Source organism: Erythranthe guttata, chromosome 11, assembly GCF_056151865.1.
Source record: "Erythranthe guttata isolate IM_541 chromosome 11, IM_541, whole genome shotgun sequence".
NCBI lineage: Eukaryota > Viridiplantae > Streptophyta > Magnoliopsida > Lamiales > Phrymaceae > Erythranthe > Erythranthe guttata.
The window spans coordinates 106373-132183 of NC_142543.1; the positions used below are offsets into that span (position 1 = coordinate 106373).

General features: G+C 31.5%; 1 protein-coding gene across 1 annotated transcript; it reads left to right on the forward strand.

The window, feature by feature from the left end:
* The first annotated feature begins 758 nt into the window (after positions 1-758).
* LOC105976623 (tubulin alpha-5 chain) lies at positions 759-3829 on the forward strand. Its single transcript, XM_013001874.2, has 5 exons — positions 759-1187; positions 1755-1969; positions 2068-2267; positions 2507-3015; positions 3286-3829. Exons 1-5 carry the CDS (start codon positions 1075-1077, stop codon positions 3596-3598), a joined length of 1350 nt encoding a protein of 449 aa, XP_012857328.1. The 5' UTR covers positions 759-1074; the 3' UTR covers positions 3599-3829.
* The last annotated feature ends 21982 nt before the right edge of the window (positions 3830-25811 follow it).

Here is a 25811-nt window from a genome sequence, read left to right on the forward strand (position 1 = left end):
TTTTTTTAAAGATTAATTTATATTTAATATACAACATATAACTGCATGGACGAATATACCCCTGCGAATGTCATGTGCAGGGCACATGTTTTAACTTTCCGGACAAAATTGTCGGAAAATTGAGTTTAGGGGGCACCGTGCAACGAACTAATGAGTTCAGGTAAAAACGTGCAAATTTTTTTTGTTTGGAGGGTAAAGTGCAAATCGGTCCTTAATTTAGGGGGCAAACTGCTTTTTACTCTTTTAATTAACTCAACTTGAATCACCAAGATTGATTGTCAGGTGAGAAGTATATGTATGCATGAATCAATTAATATTGTCCATAACTTTGATTTTTTGAGTTATCCAAAATTTAATATATAATTTATTAAGGCATACTTTATCACGTGACATCCAATCAAGCTTATTCAAATTAGATTGTAAAGTTAAATAAGGAGCTACAGTTTTCGTATTTGATTTTTGTCAAGATAAGCCTAAAAAATAGCCAAAATAAAGTCCATAATCAAAATTATGTTGATAAAATTGAAACCACATTTAATAATTTTGTTCTCACAACTAAAATGAAGTTATAACTAATTAACTATCAAATGAGGAATTGATAATAGTGCATTGGAGTTGTTGTTTAGTAATTAAATATATGCTACAAGCTTGGCAATTAATTATGTGTTGTATTAGTATTTTCCCTTTTTATCGATTCATAACTTGCTATTTATTATATATATATATATATATAATGAAGTAGTAATATATTATCCAGCGTGGGCCAGAAATGAAGCCAAGCTGTAGAGGCCAATCAACAGCTGTGAGGGTGCGGTGGTGGGGCCCACCCGTACCTCACGGCCCGGATTCCAAAAATTGGTAAATTCCACTTCATTCATTCATTCATTCATTCACAAGGAAACCGCTCTCGCCTATTGCCCTTATTAACCAGAAAGGAAAGAGAAAACTAAACGAAAGAAAGAAGAAATTTTATTATTACTACTTTCTTTCATTCATTCTTTCTTCTCTCCTCCATTCCCACAAATCAAATCTAATTCAGAGAAGAGAAGAATCAATCGATTTGAGTTGAAAGTGATGAGAGAAATCATAAGCATACACATTGGTCAGGCTGGAATTCAGGTCGGCAATTCCTGCTGGGAGCTTTATTGTCTCGAACATGGCATTCAGCCCGACGGAATGATGCCTAGGTTTTTCTCTTTCTTTTATCTCCTGTTTCTCTCTCTCAATCTCTCAATGCTCTCTGATTATTTATTGTAGATCCATCGATGGACTTGAGATTTCTATGAAATGGATCCATTTTTTTATTTTTTTTGTCGCGATCCGTATTTCCTTTGTTAATGCGGTCTTTTCAGGCAATATTTTTCTTCATAACCTTTGTTGATTGTTTCTTACTTTCGGATCGGTTAGTAACCTCTGTTCAATTTCGCGAATGAAACACTATCTCGATGAATCTAAATCGTATCGACTTTTAGGGTTCTATTATTCCCTATTATGTATTTTGGGACATTTTTTGAATTTAATTCCATTTTTGGCGTTGTCTTCGTTCTCTCTATCTAATGCATTTGTCCCTCTTCTTCACTTGCACTGAAACACTATGTTGATGAATCTAAATCCTATGGAGTTTTAGTGTACTATTATTCTCTATTATGTATTTTGCTTCATTTTTTTTTGAATTTGCATTCCATGTTCAAGCATTGTTTTCACGTGTTCGTTCTTTCTATCTAATGCATTTGCCCCTCTTTCTTAACGCGCAGTGACACATCTGTGGGTATTGCAAATGATTCATTCAATACCTTCTTCAGCGAAACCAGTGCTGGCAAGCATGTACCTAGGGCTATTTTTCTTGATCTTGAACCCACTGTTGTTGATGAAGTTAGGACTGGGTCGTACAGACAACTCTTCCATCCCGAGCAACTCATTTCTGGTAAAGAGGATGCTGCCAATAACTTTGCAAGAGGACATTATACAGGTAACATTCATTTCATGCTGTTGTTGTTTTCTCGATGAATGATATTCTAGCGTGACTCTGCAATTCTTGGTTCATGTTAATTAAATGCAATTATGCAGTTGGTAAGGATATCGTTGACCTATGCCTTGATCGAGTTAGGAAGCTGGCAGATAACTGCACCGGCTTGCAAGGATTTTTGGTATTCAATGCTGTTGGTGGTGGTACTGGTTCTGGTCTCGGATCCCTGCTTCTTGAGCGTTTGTCTGTTGAATATGGCAAAAAGTCAAAACTCGGCTTTACTATTTACCCATCCCCTCAGGTTATTCTTTTATACGACAATGTTATCAAATTGGTTACAATTGCTGAGCTGTTTCATTGTTTGTTTGTGCCATTTGTCTCGTATGATTTATATGTGCTGTTCTTCTTTCCCTTTCAAGATATTTTTTCTTTTGATTCATTGAATACACTATATGAAAAACATGCAAGTCCTTTAACATTATTACTTTTTCAACATATTGTTTTATTTTTGTGAATTAACTAATTTTCATGTACATTCAGGTTTCTACGGCAGTGGTGGAGCCCTATAACAGCGTTTTGTCCACTCACTCCCTTCTAGAACATACAGATGTCGTGGTGCTATTGGACAATGAAGCTATATATGATATTTGCAGGAGATCCTTGGATATCGAGAGGCCAACTTACACGAATTTGAACCGTTTAATCTCACAAATAATTTCATCATTGACCACTTCCTTGAGATTTGATGGGGCCATTAATGTGGATATTACTGAGTTTCAGACAAACCTTGTGCCCTATCCCCGTATCCATTTTATGCTGTCATCTTATGCACCAGTAATCTCAGCAGCTAAAGCTTTCCATGAGCAATTATCTGTTCCTGAGATCACAAATGCTGTATTTGAACCTTCGAGTATGATGGCCAAGTGCGATCCACGACATGGCAAGTATATGGCGTGCTGTTTGATGTATCGTGGTGACGTTGTTCCAAAAGACGTTAATGCTGCTGTTGCTACTATTAAAACTAAAAGGACCATTCAGTTTGTTGACTGGTGAGTTCTATGTCAGTTACACATTTCCTAATATAGAAGTTTCAGTTTTACCGTCCAAGCATAAGATAATGGGGTTAGCTTCTTGAGTGTATCTTGTTAATATTAATTATATGGATACTGAGATTAAATGAATGGTTAGCTTCATGGTTCTAATGTTATAAAAAAAATTAATGTTTAGCATTAAAAAAGAAGATTACTGTAGGATGATTTGCAATGTTATTTTCGGTTACTGGTGGTATGCTTGCTGATTTTTCGTTGGTACACATACAGGTGCCCGACTGGTTTCAAATGTGGCATCAATTACCAGCCTCCAACAGTGGTGCCTGGTGGTGATCTGGCACGTGTACAACGTGCAGTGTGCATGATAAGCAACAACACAGCAGTGGTGGAAGTATTCTCTAGAATTAATCACAAATTCGATCTCATGTATGCTAAGAGAGCATTTGTGCACTGGTATGTTGGTGAAGGTATGGAGGAAGGTGAGTTCTCTGAAGCTCGTGAGGATTTGGCTGCCCTTGAAAAGGATTATGAGGAAGTTGGTGCCGAAGGTGTCGATGATGAAGATGAAGGGGAAGAGTACTAAATCATTCAGATGGTATTATGTCTAATGTTTTTTTCTTTTTAATTTTTGCCACACCACACAATTCTTTCCAACTCCACATGCTTTGTCTGTCAATCTTCAGATTTTGAGGGTTTTCGATTTCAGGAAAATTGGGTTTTTTTTCTCTTCTATTTGTTTCTACTTATTAATTTTTGAATGAACTCTCTTTGCTTGTAGTAAATTCACGTGTGCTATTGATGATGTCTTTAGTAATCCATTTACACTGTGAATGTGAATGTGTTGCACAATATTTGACATCCTAGATATTTCTTGAAACGTAGTATGGAAATCCCTGTGCTTCTGAACTGTAAAGAAATCTATGATTTTCAGTTTTGTGAATTTCTCAAGTTGAACGACTGATCATCATTAAATAACGTTAGGAACTATTAAACGATAATTTGACCATTTCAGCTATTTTTAGCAAAAAAAACGTTAGTAGTAGTGTTCGTTTTCTCATAATTTTGCTTGACTCGTTAAAGATTAGTGAAACCAATTTTAGATGAACTATTTATTGACCAAGTGTAAATTAAAATCTTTGATGCTGTATATATTTTAGTGTTAAGAACTATCAAAAAAATGTTGGACCATTTCAGCTGTTTATAACAAAAAGACGTGAGCTTATACGAGATATATATATATATATATATATATATATATAATTAGTGAACCCAATTGTATATGAAGTATTTTTTTGAGTAAATATGAATTGAAATATGTTATGCTATATATTTTGGGTGTTGAAAACTATTCAAAATATATGACAGTTTTTAGCAAAAAAACGTGAGCTATATAGTATACGATTTTTGTGATTTTGGTTGAATTAATAAAACCAATTGTAGATGAACTACTTATTCACTGATTATGAATTAATATCTCCATTATATGACCATTTCATCTTTTTTTAACAAAAACATGTGAGTATTAGTATACGATTTTCTGCGCTTTTGCTCGACTGTGCAAAAATTAGGTAAACCAATTGTATATGAACACATTTTATGACTAAATAAGCATGAAAATATGTTATTCAATATATTAGACTGTTAAAAACTATTAAAAAATGTGTATGACCACTTTTAGCAAAAACATGTGAGCTATATAGTATACGATTTTTTTTGTGTTTTTGCTTGAATTAGTGAAACCAATCGTAGACAAACTATTTATTCACTAAGAATTAATTAATATCTTCATAGATGTATATTTGAGTTTTAAAAATTATTAGAAAAATATATGACCATGTTAATTATTTTTAGCAAAAAGCGTGAGCTATGGTTAGGAGTGAACACGTGCGGGTTTGGGCGGATTTCTACAAAAAATCAACCCGACCCGCCATTGGCGGGTTACAAAACTAGCAAACTGCACCTGCTATTTTAAACTCACAAACTGCCTCATTCGAGTTGATCGGGTGTAGCGGGTTTGCGGGCGGGTTGGTTGAAGAAAAAAACTAATAAAAACTTTAACAAAATTTGATAGAATCTAGTCATGAAAAACTCTCATTGTTGCACTATTCTAAAAAGGCCTCACTGTAATTTTTTTTCCAAACCAAAATGACCGCCCTTTGGAAAAATCCCTTGCTGCAATTCTTCTTTTCTGTTTAATAAAAAAAAAAAAAACATCTTGCTGCAATTTTTGCAATGAAAAATGACCACTCACAGCAAATAGTAAATTCCATCTGCTTGGTTTTTTTAATCTCTCTCCACTCTCACCTTCACTGCTCTCCATTTTCAGTTCAAGAATTTAATTGGTTGGATTGTAGGAGTGAAGCTGCAGATGACCAAATTGGGAAGAACATATGCCGGTGATAACTAGAATACCCTGTCAACAACTAGAATACCCAGCTTTGACAGATTATTGAATATATATTATATTTATATTACTAGGAGCGGGCGGGTCGGGTATGCATATCATCAAACTGCGGGTAATAATTTAACATGTAAAAATTGCGGGTTTCGGGCAGGTCAGCTTGGGTCGGGCGGGCGGGTCGGGTCTGGCGGGTTTATGAACACCCCTAGCTATGGTATACAATTTTTTGTGATTTTACTTGAGTAGCTAAAGTTGGTGAAACCAATTTTAGATGAACTATTTCGTGACTAATTATGAATTAGCATCTTCATTTTTATATATTTGAGTGTTACGAACTATTAGAAAAAATATATTACTATTTCATTTATTTTTAGTAAAAAACGTGAGCTACAACATACAGTTTTTGGTGATTTTGATCGTGAAATAGTTTTTTGGACGTTCCACCAATTTTACTTCAAATTTGTGTACTATAGTATACTGATTTTGGTGATTTTGATCGTGAAAAAGATTTTGGGACGTTTTACCACTTTTACCCAAAATATGTGCACTATAGTATAAAATATTTTGTGATTTTGGTCGTGAAAAAGTTTTTGATACGATCCACCAATTTTAACTAAAATTTGTGCACTATATAGTATACAATTTTTGGTGATTTTTATCGTGAAATAGTTTTTTGAATGTTGTACCAATTTTAACTAAAATCTGTGTGCTACCACTATATAGTTTTTGAAGATTTTGATCGTGAAAAAGTTTTTTGGACGTTCCACCAATTTTATCCAAAATCTGTGTACTATAGTATTCAATTCTTGTGATTTTGATCGTGAAACAGTTTTTTGGACGTTCCAACAATTTTTCAAAATTTGTGTACTATAGTATTCAGATTTTGGTAATAGTTTTTTGGGCGTGGCACCATTTTTAACTAAAATCTATGTACTATTGTATACATTTTTTTGGTGATTTTGATCGTTAAATAGTTGGACGTTTCACCAATTGTACTAAAAAACTGTGTACTATGGTATACAGTTTTTTGTGATTTTGATCGTGAAGTTTTTTTTTTTTGGACGTTCCACCAATTTTACCCAAAAGTTGTGTACTATAGCATACAGTTTCTTGTGATTTTGATCGAGAATTAGTTTTTTAGACGTTCCTCCAATTTTACCCAAAATCTGTATACTATAGTGTACATGTATTAGTGATTTTGATCGTGAAATAGTTCTTTGAACGTTCCACCAATGTTACCCAAAGTCTGTGTACTATAGTGTACAGTTTTTGTGATTTTGATCGCAAAACAGTTTTTTGGACGTTCCACCAATTTTAACTTAAATCTGTGTACTTCAGTATACAGTTTTTTGTAATTTTGATCGCGAAATAGTTTTTTGGACGTTTCACCAATTTTAACTTAAATCTTTGTACTACATTTTTTTGTGATTTTGATCGTGAAAAAGTTTTTACACACACTGCACCGAAAACACACACTAAAAAGAATACATACACTACACCGAAAACACACACTAAAAAGAATTACACACACTATACCAAAGACACACACTAAAATCAATTACACACACAACACCTAAAACACACAAAAAATATATATAAACACTACACAAAAAACACACACTAAAAAATATACAAACATTATACCGAAAACACACACTAAAAATAACACACACCACTACACCGAAGATACACACTAAAACATATACACACACTACACCGAAAACAAACACTAAAACGAATTACAAACACTACACCGAAAACATACACTAAAAAATATACAGACACTACACCAAAAACACACTAGAAAAAGTTACACACACTACACCGAAAATACACACACTACACCTAAAACACACACTCAAAAAATATACACACACTACACCGAAAACACACACTAAAAAAATATACAAACACGAAAAAATACACAGACTATACCGAAAACTCGCACTAAAAAAACACACATATTGCACCGAAAATACACACTAAAAAAATACACACACGACACCGAAAACACACACTTAGAAAATATACACACACTACACCGAAAACACACACACTACACCAAAAACACACACTAAAAGAAATACACACACAACACCGAAAACACACCCTAAAGAAACACACACGACATAAAAAACACAATAAAAAAATACACACACACTACACCCGAAAAAATACACTACAGCGGAAACACGCACTAAAAAATATACACACACTACATCGAAAACACACACTAAAAAAAATTACACACACTACACCGAAAACGCATACTTAAAAAATATACACACACTACACCGAAAACACACGATAAAAAATACCCACACACTACACCGAAAATACACACTAAAAAATACACACACTACTTCGAAAAGACAAAATAAAAAAATAAACACACACTACACCCAAAACACAGACTAAAAAAAATTACACACACTAAAAAAAACTATAGTATATAGTTTTTGGTGATTTTGATCGTGAAATAGTTTTTTGGACGTTGCACAAATTATAACTAAAATATGTGTACTATAGTATACAATTTTTGGTGAGTTTGGTCGTGAAAAAGTATTTACACACACTACACAAAAAAAATAAAAAATTACACACACTACATCGAAAACACACATTAAAAAAATACACACACTACACCGAAAACACGTACTAAAAAAATATACACACACTACACTGAAAACACACATTAAAAAAAATTACACACACTCCACCGAAAACACACACTAAAAAATATACACACATTAAAAAAATTACACACACTAAAAATATGTGTACTCCTAATATACTGTTTTTTGGTGATTTTAAACGTGTAATAGTTTTTTCGATGTAAACCATTTTTTACCAAAATCTGTGTACAAGCATACAATTTTGATGATTTTAATCGTGAAAAAGTTTTTTAGACGTTCCACCAGATTTACCCAAAATCTGTGTACTATATTATATATTTTTTTGGTGATTTTGATCGCGAAAAAAGTTTTTGGAAGTTCCACCAATTTTATCCAAAATTTGGGTACTATAGTATAATTTTTTTGGTGATTTTGATCGTGAAATAGGTTTTTGGATGTTGCACTAATTTTGCCCAAAATCTATGTACTATAGTTTACAGTTTTTGGTGATTTTGGTTATGAAATAGTTTTTTCGACGTTGTACCAATTTTTACCAAAATCTCTGTACAATAGCATACAATTTTTGATGATTTTTATCGTGAAAAAGTTTTTTGGACGTTCCACCAAGTTTACCCAAAGTTTGTTACTATATTATATAATTTTTGGGGATTTTGATCGTGAAAAAGGTTTTTGGAAGTTCCACCAATTATATCCAAAATTTGTGTACTATAGTATACACTTTTTGGTGATTTTGATTGTGAAATAGTTTTTTGGACGTTACACCAATTTTACCCAAAATCTATGTACTAGTATACATGTTATGATTATTTTGATCGTGAAATAGTTTTTTGGACGTTCCGCCCATTTTACTCAAACTCAATGTACTATAGTATATAGCCTTTTGTGATTTGATTGTGAAGTAGTTTATTCGACATTGCACCATTTTTTACTAAAATTTGTATACTACAACGTACAGTTTTTGGTGATTTTGATCGTGAAAAAGTTTTTTGGATGTTCCACAAATTTTATCCAAAATTTGTGTACTATTGCATACAGTTTTTGGTGATTGTGATCGTGTAATAATTTTTGGACGTTCCACTAATTTTACCCAAAATCTGTGTACTATTGGCATACAAGTTTTGATAATTTTGATCGTAAAAAATTTTTTGGGACATACCACCAGTTTTACACAGATAAGTGTATTATAGCATACAGTTTTTGGTGATTTTGATCGTGAAATAGTTTTTGGACGTTGCACCAATTTTAACCAAAATATGTGTACTATAGCGTACAGTTTTTGGTGATTTTGATCGTGAAAAAGACTTTGGGACGTTCCACCAATTTTACCCAAAATTTGTGTACTATAGCATACAGTCTTTGGTGATTTTGATTGTGAATTTGTTTTTTTTGACGTTCCACCAATTTTACCCAAAATTTGTGTACTATAGCATACAGTTTTTTTGTGATTTTGATTAAGAATTAGTTTTTTAGACGTTCCACAAATTTTACCCAAAATATGTGTACTATAGTGTATAGGTATTAGTGGTTTTGATCGTGAAATAGTTCTTTGATCGTTCCACCAATGTTGCCCAAAATCTGTGTACTATACTGTTCAATTTTTTGTGCTTTTGATCGCAAAACAGTTTTTTGGACGTTCCACCAATTTTAACTAAAATCTGTGTACTTCAGTATACAGTTTTTTGTAATTTTGATCGCGAAATATTTTTTCGGACATTGCACCAATTTTAACTTGAATCTATGTACTACAATTTTTGGTGATTTTGTTCGTGAAAAAGTTTATACACACTGCACCGAAAACACACACTAAAAAAAATACACACACTACACCGAAAACACACACTAAAAAGAATTACACACACTACACCAAAAACACACACTAAAAACAATTACACACACTACACCTACAACACACCAAAAAAATATATACACACTACACCAAAAATACACACTAAAAAATATACACACACTATACCGAAAACACACACTCTAAAAAATATACAGACTAAAAAATATACACACACTTCACCGTAAACAAACACTAAAAAGAATTACAAACACTACATCGAAAACATACACTAAAAAATATACAAACACTACACCAAAAACACACTAGAAAAAATTACACACACTACACCGAAAATACACACACTACACCGAAACCACACACTCAAAAGAATTATACACAACATCGAAAACACACCCTAAAAAAATATACACACACTACACCGAAAACACACACTAAAAAATATAAAAACACAAAAAAATACACAGACTACACCGAAAACTCACACTACAAAAATACACATTACACCGGAAACACACACTAAAAAAATATACACATGACATCGAAAACACACACTTAAAAAATATACACACACTAAACAAAAAATTCACGTTAAAAAATACACACACTACACCGAAAACACACACTAAAAGAAATACACACACAACACCGAAAACACACCCTAAAGAAACACACACGACATAAAAAACACAATAAAAAAATACACACATACTACACCCAAAAAAAACAAACTACATCGGAAACACACACTAAAAAATATACACACACTGCATAGAAAACACACACTAAAAAAATTACACACAATACACCGAAAACACATACTTAAAAAATATACACACACTACACCGAAAACACACGATAAAAAATACACACACACTACAACGAAAATACACAATAAAAAATACACACACACTACACCAAAAAGACAGAATAAAAAAATACACACACACTACACCGAAAACACACACTAAAAAAATTACGCACACTAAAAAAAACTATAGTATACAGTTTTTTGTGATTTTGTTCGTGAAATAGTTTTTTGGACGTTGCACAAATTGTAACTAAAATATGTGTACTATAGTATACAATTTTTGGTGATTTTGATCGTCAAAAAGTTTTTACACACACTACACACAAAAAAAAAGAATTACACACACTACACCGAAAACACACACAACACCGAAAACACATACTAAAAAAATAAACGCTCACTACACCGAAAACACACATTTAAAAAAATTACACACACACCACCGAAAACACACACTAAAAAATATACAAACACTAAAAAAATTACCCACACTCAAAATATGTGTACTATAATATACTGTTTTTGGTGATTTTAACAGTGAAATAGTTTTTTCGACGTTGAACCAATTTTTACCGAAATCTGTGTACAAGCATACAATTGTTGATGATTTTTATCGTGAAAAAGTTTTTTGGACGTTCCCCCAGTTTTACCGAAAATATGTGTACTATATTATATATTTTTTGGTGATTTTGATCGCGAATTTTTTTTTTGGAAGTTCCACCAATTTTATCCAAAATTTGTGTACTATAGTATACAGATTTTTGTGATTTTGATCCTGAAATAGGTTTTTGGACGTTGCACCAATTTTGCCCAAAATCTATGTACTATAGTATACAGTTTTTGGTGATTTTGATTGCGAAATAGTTTTTTCGACGTTGCACCAATTTTTACCAAAATCTGTGTACAGTAATAGCATACAGGTTTCGATGATTTTTATCGTCAAATTTTTTTTTGGACGTTCCACCAAGTTTACCCAAAGTTTGTGTACTATATTATACGATTTTTGGGGATTTTGATCGTGAAAAAAGGTTTTTGGAAGTTCCACCAATTATATGCAAAATATGTGTACTATAGTATACAGTTTTTGGTGATTTTAATTGTGAAATAGTTTTTTGGACGGTGCACCAATTTTACCCAAAATCTATGTACTAGTAGTATACATGTTATGGTAATTTTGATTGTGAAACAAGTTTTTGGACGTTCCGCCCATTTTACTCAAACTCAATGTACTATAGTGTACAACTTTTTGTTATTTTAATTGTGAAGTAGTTTTTTCGACGTTGCACCAATTTTTACTAAAATTTGTATACTATAGTGTGCGATTTTTGGTGATTTTGATCGTGAAAAAGTTTTATGGATGTTCCACCAATTTTACAGAAAATTTGTGTACTATTGCATACAGTTTTTGGTGATTTTGAACGTTTAATAGTTTTTTGGACATTCCACTAATTATACCCAAAATTTGTGTACTGTTCGCATACAAGTTTTGATAATTTTGATTGTAAAAAAGTTTTTGGGAAGTACCACCAATTTTACCCAAATAAGTGTACTATAGCATACAGTTTTTGGTGATTTTGATCGTGAAATAGTTTTTTGGACGTTGCACCAATTTTAACCAAAATATGTGTACTATAGCGTACATTTTTTTGGTGATTTTGATCGTGAAAAAGACTTTGGGACGTTCCACCAATTTTACCCAAAATTTGTGCACATAGCATACAGTTTTTGGTGATTTTAATTGTGAATTTGTTTTTTTGACGTTCCACCAATTTTATCCAAAATTTGTGTACTATAGCATGCAGTTTTTTATGATTTTAATCAAGAATTAGTTTTTTAGACGTTCGTCAAATTTTACCCAAAATATGTGTACTATAGTGTACAAGTATTAGTGATTTTGATCGTTAAATAGTTCTTTGATCGTTCCACCAATGTTACCTAAAATCTGTGTACTATAGTGTACAGTTTTTGGTGATTTTGATCGCAAAACGGTTTTTTGGACGTTCCACCAATTTTAACTTAAATATGTGTATTAGTATACAGATTTTTGTAATTTTGATCGCGAAATAGTTTTTTGGACGTTGCACCAATTTTAACTTAAATCTATATATTACAATTTTTGATGATTTTGTTCGTGAAAAAATTTATACACACTGCACCGAAAATACACTAAAAAAAAATACACACTACACTGAAAACACACACTAAAAAGAATTACACACATTACACCGAAAACACACACTAAAAGCAATTACACACACTACACCTAAAACACACCAAAAAAATATATACACACTACACCAAAAACACACACTAAAAAATATACAAAACACACGATACCAAAAACACACACTAAAAATAACACACACACTACACCGAAGATACACACTAAAAAATATACACACACTACACCGTAAACAAACACTAAAAAGAATTACAAACACTACATCGAAAACATACACTAAAAACATACAAACACTACACCAAAAACACACTAGAAAAAATTACACACACTACACCGAAAATACACACACTACACCGAAACCACACACTCAAAAGAATTATACACAATACACCGAAAACACACACTAAAAAAATATACACACACTACACCGAAAACACACACTAAAAAAATATAAAAGCACAAAAAAATACACATACTACACCGAAAACTCACACTAAAAAAAAACACACATTACACCGAAAACACACACTAAAAAATACACACACGACACCGAAAACACATACTTAGAAATAATACACACACTACACCATAAACACACACTAACAAATACACACACTACACCGAAAACACACACTAAAAGAAATACACACACAACACCGAAAACACACCCTAGAGAAACACCCACGACATAAAAAACACAATAAAAAAATACACACACTACACCCGAAAAAAACACACTACATCGGAAACACACACTAAAAAATATACACACACTACATAGAAAACACACACTAAAAAACATTACACACACTACACCAAAAACACATGCTTAAAAAATATACATACACTACACCGAAAACACACGATAAAAAATACACACACACTACAGCGAAAATACACACTAAAAAATACACACACACTACACCAAAAAGACAGAATAAAAAAATACACACACACTACACCGAAAACACACACTAAAAAAAACTATAGTATACAGTTTTTGGTGATTATGATCGTGAAATAGTTTTTTGGACATTGCACAAATTATAACTAAAATATGTGTACTATAGTATACAATTTTTGGTGATTTTAACTTTGAAATTGTTTTTTCGACGTTGAACCAATTTTTACCAAAATCTATGTACAAGCATACAGTTTTTGATGATTTTTATCGTGAAAAAGTTTTTTGGACGTTCCACCAGTTTTACCAAAAATCAGTGTACTATATTATATATTTTTCGATGATTTTGATCGCGAAAAACGTTTTTGGATGTTCCACCAATTTTATCCAAAATTTGTGTACTATAGTATACAGTTTTTTATGATTTTGATCGTGAAATAGGTTTTTGGACGTTGCACCAATTTTGCCCGAAATCTATGTACTATAGCATACAGTTTTTGGTGATTTTGATTGTGAATTTATTTTTTTGACGTTCCACCAATTTTACCCAAAATTTGTGTACTAGCATACAATTTTTGTATGATTTTGATCAAGAATTAGTTTTTTAGACGTTCCTCAAATTTTACCCAAAATTTGTGTACTATAGTGTACATGTATTAGTGATTTTGATCGTGAAATATTTCTTTGATCGTTCCACCAACGTTACCCAAAATCTATGTACTATAGTGTACAGTTTTTGGTGATTTTGATCGCAAAACAGTTTTTTGGACGTTCCACCAATTTTAACTAAAATCTGTGTACTTCAGTATACAGTTTTTTGTAATTTTGATCGCGAAATAGTTTTTTGGACGTTGCACCAATTTTAACTTAAATCTATATATTACAATTTTTGGTGATTTTGTTCGTGAAAAAGTTTTTACACACACTAGAAAAAATATACACTCTACAACGAAAACACACACTAAAAAGACTTACACACACTTCAACGAAAACTCACACTAAAAACAATTACACACACTATACCAAAAACACACAAGAAAAACTTACACACACTATGTCGAAAACACACACACTACACCGATAACACACACTAAATAAATATACACACACTACACCGAAAACACACACTAAAAAAATATACAAACACGAAAAAATACACAGACAACACCGAAAACTGACACTAAAAAAAGACACACATTACACTGAAAACACACACTAAAAAAATACACACACGACACCAAAAACACACACTTAGAAATATACAAACACTACACTGAAAACACATACTATAAAATACAGACACTACACCGAAAACACACTAAAAGAAATACACACAAAACATCGAAAACACACCCTAAAGAAACACACACGACATAAAAAATACAATAAAAAATACACACACGCTACACCCGAAAAAACACACTACAGCGGAAACACGCACTAAAAAATAAACACACACTACATCGAAAACACACACTAAAAAAAATTACACACACTACACCGAAAACACATACTTCAAAAATATACACACACTACACCGAAAACACACGATAAAAAATACACACACACTACACCGAAAATATACACGAAAAAACAAACACACACTACACCGAAAAGACAAAATAAAAAAATACACACACACTACACCGAAAACACACACTAAAAAAAACTATAATATACAGTTTTCGGTAATTTTGATCGTGAATTAGTTTATTAGACGTTGCACAAATTATAACTAAAATATATGTACTATAGTATACATTTTTTGGTGATTTTGATAGTCAACAAGTTTTTACACACACTACACAAAAAAAAAAGAATTACACACACTACACCGAAAACACAGACAAAAATATATACACACACCGCTCCGAAAACACACATTTAAAAAAATTACACACACTCCACCGAAAACACACACTAAAAAATATACACACACTAAAAAAATTACACTCACTCAAAATATGTGTACTATAATATACTGTTTTTTGTGATTTTAATTGTGAAATAGTTTTTTCGACGTTGAACCAATTTTTACCAAAATCTGTGTACAAGCATACAGTTTTTGATAATTTTTATTGTAAAAACGTTTTTTGAACGTTCCACCAGTTTTACCAAAAATCTATGTACTATATTATATATATTTTTGGTGATTTTGATCGCGAAAAATGTTTTTGGAAGTTCCACCAATTTTATCCAAAATTTGTGTACTACAGTATACAATTTTTGGTGATTATGATCGTGAAATAGGTTTTTGGACGTTGCACCAATTTTTCCCGAAATCTATGTACTATAGTATACAGTTTTTGGTGATTTTGATTGTGAAATAGTTTTTTCGACGTTGCACCAATTTTTACCAAAATCTGTGTACAGCAGCGTACAGGTTTTGATGATTTTTACCGTCAAAATGTTTTTTGGACGTTCCACCAAGTTTACCCAAAGTTTGTGTACTATATCATATGATTTTTGGGGATTTTGATCGCGAAAATGGGTTTTGGAAGTTCCACCAATTATATCCAGAATTTGTGTACTATTATAGTATACAGTTTTTCGTGATTTGGTTTGTGAAATAGTTTTTTGGACGTTGCACCAATTTTACCCAAAATCTATGTACTAGTATACAGGTTTTGGTGATTTTGATCGTGAAATAGGTTTTTGGACGTTCCGCCAATTTTACTTAAAATCAATGTACTATAGTATACAATATTTTGTGATTTTGATTGTGAAATAGTTATTTCGACTGTGCACCAATTTTTACTAAAATTTGTATACTATAGCGTACAGTTTTCGGTGATTTTGATCGTGAAAAAGATTTTTGGACGTTCCAACAATTTTACCCAAAATTTGTGTACTATTGCATACAATTTTTGGTGATTTTGATCGTGAAATAGTTTATTGGACGTTCCACAAATTTTACCCAAAATCTGTGTACTATTGGCATACAGTCTTTTTAAAATTTTGATCGTAAAAAATTTTTTGGGACGTTACACCAATTTTACCCAAATCAGTGTACTATATAGCATACAGTTTTTGATAATTTTGATCGTAAAAAAGTTTTTGCACTTTCCACCAATTTTACCCAAATCAGTGTACTATAGCTTACAGTTCATGGTGATTTTGACCGTTATATAGTTTTTTGGACGTTGCACCAATTTTAACCAAAATATGTGTACGATAGCGTATAGTTTTTGGTGATTTTGATCGTCAAAAAGACTTTGGGACGTTCCACCAATTTTATCCAAAATTTGTGTACTATATAACATACAATTTTTAGTGATTTTGATCGCGAATTTGTTTTTTGGACTTTCCACCAATTTTACCAAAAATTTGTGTACTATAGCATACATTTTTTTTGTGATTTTGATCAAGAATTAGTTTTTTAGACGTTCCTCCAATTTTACCAAACATGTGTGTACTATAGTGTACAGTTATTAGTGATTTTGATCGTGAAATATTTCTTTGAACATTCCACCAATATTACCCAAAATCTGTGTACTATTGTGTACAGTTTTTGCTGATTTTGATCGCAAAACAACCCGAAAACACACACTGAAAATAACATACACACTACACCGAAGATACACACTAAAAAATATACACACACTACACCGAAAACAAACACTAAAAAGAATTCCAAACACTACACCGACAATTTACATGAAAAAATATACAGACCTTACACTAAAAACACACTAGAAAAAATTACACACACTACACTAAAAATATACACACTACATCGAAAACACACAATAAAAAGAATTACACACAATGCACCGAAAACACACACTAAAAAAATATACACACACAACACCAAAACCACACACTAAAAAAATATACAAACACGAAAAAATACAAAGACTACACCGAAAACTCACACTAAAAAAACACACACATTACACCGAAAACACACACAAAAAAAATTACACACACGACAGCAAAAACACACACTTAGAAAATATACACACACTACACCGAAAACACTCACTACATCGAAAACACACAATAAAAGAAATACACACACAACACCGAAAACACACCCTAAAGAAACACACACAACATAAAAAACACAATAAAAAATACACACACACTAGACCCGAAAAAACGCACTAAAAAATATACACACACTACATCGAAAACACACACTAAAAAACATTACACACACTACACCGAAAACACATACTTAAAAAATATACACACACTACACTGAAAACACACGATAAAAAATACACACACACTACACCGAAAATACACACTAAAAAATACACAAACACTACACCGAAAAGACAATAAAAAAATACACACACACTGCACCGAAAGCACACACTAACAAAATTATACACACTAAAAATAACTATAGTATACAGTTTTTTGTGATTTTGATCGTAAAATAGTTTTTTGGACGTTGCACAAACTGTAACTAAAATATGTGTACTATAGTATACAATTTTTTGTGATTTTGATCGTAAATTTTTTTTACACACACTACACAAAAAAAATAAAAGAATTACACATACTACACCGAAAACACACAGTAAAAAAATACACACACTACGCCGAAAACACATACTAAAAAAATATACACACACTACACCGAAAACACACATTAAAAAAATTACACACTCTCCACCGAAAACACACACTAAAAAATATACAAACACCAAAAAAATTACACACACTCAAAATATGTGTACTATAATATACTGTTTTTGGTGATTTTAATTGTGAAATAGTTTTTTCGACGTTGAACCAATTTTTACCGAAATCTGTGTACAAGCATACAATTGTTGATGATTTTTATCGTGAAAAAGTTTTTTGGACGTTCCACCAGTTCTACCGAAAATTTGTGTAATATATTATATATTTATGTGTGATTTTGATCGCGAAAAAAGTTTTTGGAGGTTCACCAATTTTATCCAAAATTTGTGTACTATACAGTATACAGTTTTTGGTGATTTTCATTGCGAAATAGTTTTTTCGACGTTGCACCATTTTTAACCAAAATCTGTGTACAATAGCATACATGTTTTCATGATTTTTATCGTCAAATTTGTTTTGGACATTTCACCAAGTTTACCAAAAGTTTGTGCACTATATTATATGATTTTTGGGGATTTCGTCCGTGAAAATAGTTTTTGGAAGTTCCACCAATTATATCCAAAATTTGTGTACTATAGCGTACAGTTTTTGGTGATTTGGTGTGTGAAATAGGGTTTTGGACGTTGCACCAATTTTACCCAAAATCTATGTATAAGTATACATGTTTTGGTGATTTTGATCGTGAAATAGTTTTTTGGACGTTCCGCCAATTTTACTCAAAATCAATGTACTATAGTATACAGTTTTTTGTGATTTTGATTGTGAAATAGTTTTTTCGACGTTGTACCAATTTTTACTAAAATTTGTATACTATAACGTACAGTTTTTTGTGATTTTGACCGTGAAAAAGTTTTTTGTACGTTCCACCAATTTTACCCAAAATTTGTGTACTGTTGCATACAGTTTTTTGTGCTTTTGATCGTGTAATAGTTTTTTGGACGTTCCACTAATTTTACCTAAAATCTGTGTACTGTTGGCATACAAGTTTTGATAATTTTGATCGTAAAAAAGTTTTTGGGACGTTCCACCAATTTTACCCAAATAAGTATACTATAGCATACAGTTTTTGGAGATTTTGATCTTGAAATAGTTTTTTGGACGTTGCACCAATTTTAACCAAAATATGTGTACTATAGCGTACAGTTTTTGGTGATTTTGATCGTGAAAAAGACTTTGGGACATTCCACCAATTTTACCCGAAATTTGTGTACTATATCATACAGTTTTTGGTGATTTCGATCGTGAAATAGTTCTTTGGACGTTGCACTAATTTTAACCAAAATATGTGTACTATAGCATACATTTTTTAGAGATTTTGATCGTGAATTTGTGTTTTGGACGTTCCACCAATGTTACCCAAAATTTGTGTACTACAGCATACAGGTTTTTGTGATTTTGATCAAGAATTAGTTTTTTAGACGTTCCTCCCATGGTAACCAAAATCTGTGTACTATAGTGTACAGGTATTAGTGATTTTGATCGTGAAATAGTTCTTTGAAAGTTCCACCAATGTTACCCAAAATTTGTGTACTATAGTTTTACAGTTTTTGGTGATTTTGATCGCAAAATAGTTTTTTGGACGTCCCACCAATTATAACTAAAATTTGTGTACTTCAATATACAGTGTTTTGTAATTTTGATCGCGAAATAGTTTTTTGGACGTTTCACCAATTTTAACTTAAATCTATATACTACAGTTTTGGTGATTTTGATCGTGGAAAAGTTTATACACACACTGCACCGAAAACACACATTAAAAAAAATACACACTAAAATAAATTACACACACTTCACCGAAAACACACACTAAAAAAATACACACACAACACCGAAACACACACTAAGAAGAATTACACACACTACACCGAAAACACACACTAAAAAAAATTACACACACTACACCTAAAAAAATATATACACACTACACAAAAAACGCGCACTAAAATATATACACGCACTATACCGAAAACACACACACTACAACAAAGATACACACTAAAAAATATAAACACACTACACCGAAAACAAAAAAGAATTACAAACACTACACAGAAAACATACACTAAAAATATACAGACACTACACCAAAAACACATTAGAAAACATTACACACACTACACCGAAAATACACACACTACATTGAAAACACACACTAAAAAGAATTACACACAATACACCGAAAACACACACTAAAAAAATATACACACACAACACCGAAAACACACACTAAAAAAATATACAAACACGAAAAAATACACAGACTACACCGAAAAATCACACTAAAAAAGACAAACACATTACACCGAAAACACACACTAAAAAAATACACACACGACACCGAAAACATACACTTAGAAAATATACACACACTATAGCGAAAACACACACTAAAAAATACACACACTACACCGAAAATACTCACTAAAAGAAATACACACACAACACCGAAAACACACCCTAAAGAAACACACACGACATAAAAAAACACAATAAAAAAATACACACACACTACACCCGAAAAAACACACTACATCAGAAACACGCACTAAAAAATATACACTCACTACATCGAAGACACACACTAAAAAAAATTACACACACTACACCGAAAACACATACATAAAAAATATACACACACTATATAGAAAACACACGATAAAAAATACACACACACTACACCGAAAATACACACTAAAAAATACACACACACTACACCGAAAAGACAGAATAAAAAAATACACACACACTACACCGAAAACACACACTAAAAAAATTACACACGCTAAAAAAACATATAGTATACATTTTTTGGTGATTTTGATTGTGAAATATTGTTTTGGACGTTGCACAAAAAATAACTAAAATATGTGTACTATAGTATACATTTTTTGGTGATTTTGATCGTGAAAAAGTTGTTACACACACTACACCAACAAATAAAAAAAAAAATAACACACACTACACTGAAAACACACACTATACCGAAAACACATACTAAAAAAATATACACACTACACCGAAAACACACATTAAAAAAATTAAACACACTCCACCGAAAACGCACACTAAAAAATATATACACATTGAAAAATTACTCAGACTCAAAATATGTGTACTCTAATATAATGTTTTTGGTGATTTTAACTGTGAAATAGTTTTTTTAGTGAAATTTGTGTACGAGCATACAGTTTTTGATGATTTTTATCGTGAAATTTTTTTTTAGACTCTTCACCGGTTTTAATCAAAATATGTGTACTATATTATATATTTTTTTGATGATTTTGATCGCGAAAAAAGTTTTTGGAAGTTCCACCAATTTTATCCAAAATTTGGTTACTATAGTATAAAACTTTTAGTGATTTTGATCGTGAAATAGATTTTTGGATGTTGCACCAATTTTGCCCAAAATTTATGTACTATAATATACAGTTATTGGTGATTTTGATTGATGAAATAGTTTTTTCGACGTTGCACCAATTTTTACCAAAATCTGTGTACAATAAATAGCATCCAGGTTTTGATGATTTTTATCGTGATTTTTTTTTTTGGACGTTTCACCTAGTTAACCCAAAGTTTGTGTACTATATTATATGATTTTTTGGGATTTTGATCGTGAAAATGGTTTTTGGAAGTTCCACCAATTATATCCAAAATATGTGTGTACTATAGTATACAGTTTTTGGTGATTTTGATTGTGAAATAGTTTTTGGATGTTGCACCAATTTTACCAAAAATCTATGTACTAGTATACAGGGTTTTGGTTATTTTGATCGTGAAATAGTTTTTTGGACGTTTCGCCAATTTTACTCAAAATCAATGTACCATAGTATACAGTTTTTCGTGATTTTGATTGTGAAATAGTTTTTTCGACGTTGCACCATTTTTTACTAAAATTTGTATACTAACATACAGTTTTTGGTGATTTTGATCGTGAAAAATATTTTTGGACGTTCCATCAATTTTACGCAAAATTTGTGTACTATTGCATACTGTTTTTGGTGATTTTGATCGTGTAATAGGTTTTTGGACGTTCCACCAATTTTACCCAAAATATGTGTACTATTGGCATACAGTTTTTGATAATTATGATCGTAAAAAAATGTTTGGGACGTTCCACCAATTTTACCCAAATCAATGTACTATAGCATACAGTTTTTGGTGATTTTGATCATGAAATAGTTTTTTGGACGTTGCACCAATTTTAACCTAAATATGTGTACTATAGCGTTTTTTGTGATTTTGATCGTGAAAAAGACTTTTGGACGTTCCACCAATTTTACCCAAACTTTGTTTACTATAGAATACAGTTTTTTGTGATTTTGATCGTGAATTTGTTATTTGGACGTTCCACCAATTTTACCCAAAATTTGTATACTATAGCTTACAATTTTTTTTTTTTTGATCAAGAATTAGTTTTTTAGACGTTTCTCCAATTTTACCCAAAATCTATCTACTATAGTGTACAAGTATTAGTGATTTTGATCGTGAAATAGTTCTTTGAACGTTCCACCAATGTTACCCAAAATATGTGTACTATAGTGTACAGTTTTTGGTGATTTTGATCGCAAAACAGTTTTTTGGATGTTCCACCCATTTTAACTACAATTTGTGTACTTCAGTATACAGTTTTTTATAATTTTGATCTTGAAATAGTTTTTTGGACGTTGCACCAATTTTAACTTAAATCTATGTACTACAATTTTTGGTGATATTGATCGTGAATTTTTTTTTACACACACTACACCGAAAACACACACTAAAAAGAATTACACACACTACACTTAAAACACATAATAAAACAAATACACACACTACACCTAAGAAGTACTAAAAAATTATATACACACTACACCAAAAACACACACTAAAAAATATACACACACTATACCGAAAACACACACTACACCGAAGATACACACTAATAAAAGTGCACACACTACACCGAAAACAAAAAAGAATTACAAACACTACACCGAAAACATACACTAAAAAATATACAGACACTACACCAAAAACACACTATATCGAAAATACACACACTACACCGATAACACACACCAAATAAATATACACACACTACACTGAAAACACACACTAAAAAAATATACAAACACGAAAAAATACACAGACTACACCGAAAACTCACACTAAAAAAATACACACATTACACCGAAAACGCACACTAAAAAAATACACACACGACACCGAAAACACACACTACACCAAATACACACACTACACCAAATACACACACCTAAATAATACACACACAACACCGAAAATACACACTAAAAGAAATACACACAACACCGAAAACACACCCTAAAGTAACACACACGACAGAAAAAACACAATAGAAAAATACACACACACTAGACCCGAAAAAATACACTACAGCGGAAACACGCACTAAAAAATATACACACACTACATCGAAAACACACACTAAAAAAATTTCACTCACTACATCGAAAACACACACTTAAAAAATATGCACACACTACACCGAAAACACACAATAAAAAATACACACACACTACACCAAAAATACACACTAAAAATACAAACACACTACACCGAACACATAGAATAAAAAAATACACACACACTACACCGAAAACACACACTAAAAAAAACTATAGTATACAGTTTTTGGTGATTTTGATTCTAAAATAGTTAGACGTTGCACAAATTAAAACTAAAATATGTGTGCTATAGTATACATTTTTTGGTGATTTTGATCGTGAAAAGTTTTTACACAGACTACACAAAAAAAAAAAAAAAAAAAGAATTACACACACTACACCGAAAACACACACTAAAAAATACATACACTACACCGAAAACACATAGTAAAAAAATATACACACACTACACCGAAAACACACATTAAAAAAAATTACACACACTCCACCGAAAACACACACTCAAAAATATACACACACTAAAAAAATTACACACACTCAAAATATGTGTACTATAATATACTGTTTTTGGTGATTTTAACTGTGAAATAGTTTTTTCGACGCTGAACCATTTTTTACCAAAATCTTTGTACAAGCATATAGTTTTTGCTGATTTTTATCGTGAATTTTTTTTTTGGACATTCCACCTGTTTTACCCAAAATCTGAGTACTATATTATATATTTTTTGGTGATTTAGATTGCGAAAAAAGTTTTTGGAAGTTCCACCAATTTTATCCAACATTTGTGTACTATAGTATACAGTTTTTGGTGATTTTGATCGTGAAATAGGTTTTTGGACGTTGCACCAAATTTTCCCAAAATCTATGCACTATAGTATACAGTTTTTGGTAATTTTGATTGTGAAATAGTTTTTTCGATGTTGCACCATTTTTTACCAAAATATGTGTACAATAGCATACAGGTTTTGATGATTTTTATCGTGAATTTTTTTTTTGGAAGTTCCATCAAGTTTACCCAAAGTTTGTGTACTATATAATATGATTTTTGGGGATTTTGATCGTGAAAATGGGTTTCGGAAGTTCCACCAACTATATCCAAAATTTGTGTAATACAGTATACATTTTTTGGTGATTTTGATTGTGAAATAATTTTTTGGGTGTTGCACCAATTTTACCCAAAATCTATATACTAGTATACAGATTTTGGTTATTTTGATCGTGAAATAGTTTTTTGGACGTTCTGCCAATTTTACTCAAAATCAATGTATAGTATACAGTTTTTTGTGATTTTGATTGTGAAATAGTTTTTTCGACGTTGCACCATTCTTTACTAAAATTTGTATACTATAGCGTACAATTTTTGGTGATTTTGATCGTGAAAATGATTTGTGGACATTCCACCAATTTTACCCAAAATCTGTGTACTACTGCATACAGTTTTTGGTGATTTTGATCGTGTAATAGTTTTTTAAACGTTCCACAAATTTTACCCAAACTCTATGTACTATTGGCATACAGCTTTTGATAATTTGGATCGTAAAAACGTTTTTGAGACGTTCCACCAATTTTACCCAAATCAATGTACTATAGCATACATTTTTTGTGATTTTGATCGTGAAATAGTTTTTTTGGACGTTGCACCAATTTTAACCAAAATATGTGTACTATAGCGTACATGTTTTGGTGATTTTGATCGTGATAAAGACTTTGGGACGTTCCACCAATTTTGCCCAAAATTTGTGTACTATAGCATATAGTTTTTTGTGATTTTGATCGTGAATTTATTTTTTGGACGTTCCACCAATTTTACCCAAAATTTGTGTACTAGCATACAGTTTTTTGTGATTTTGATCAAGAATTAGTTTTCTAAACGCTCCTCCAATTTTACCCAAAATTTGTGTACTATAGTGTACAGGTATTAGTGATTTTGATTGTGAAATAGTTCTTTGATTCCACCAATGTTACCCAAAATATGTGTATTATAGTGTACAGTTTTTGGTGATTTTGATCGCAAAACAATTTTTTGGACGTTCCACCCA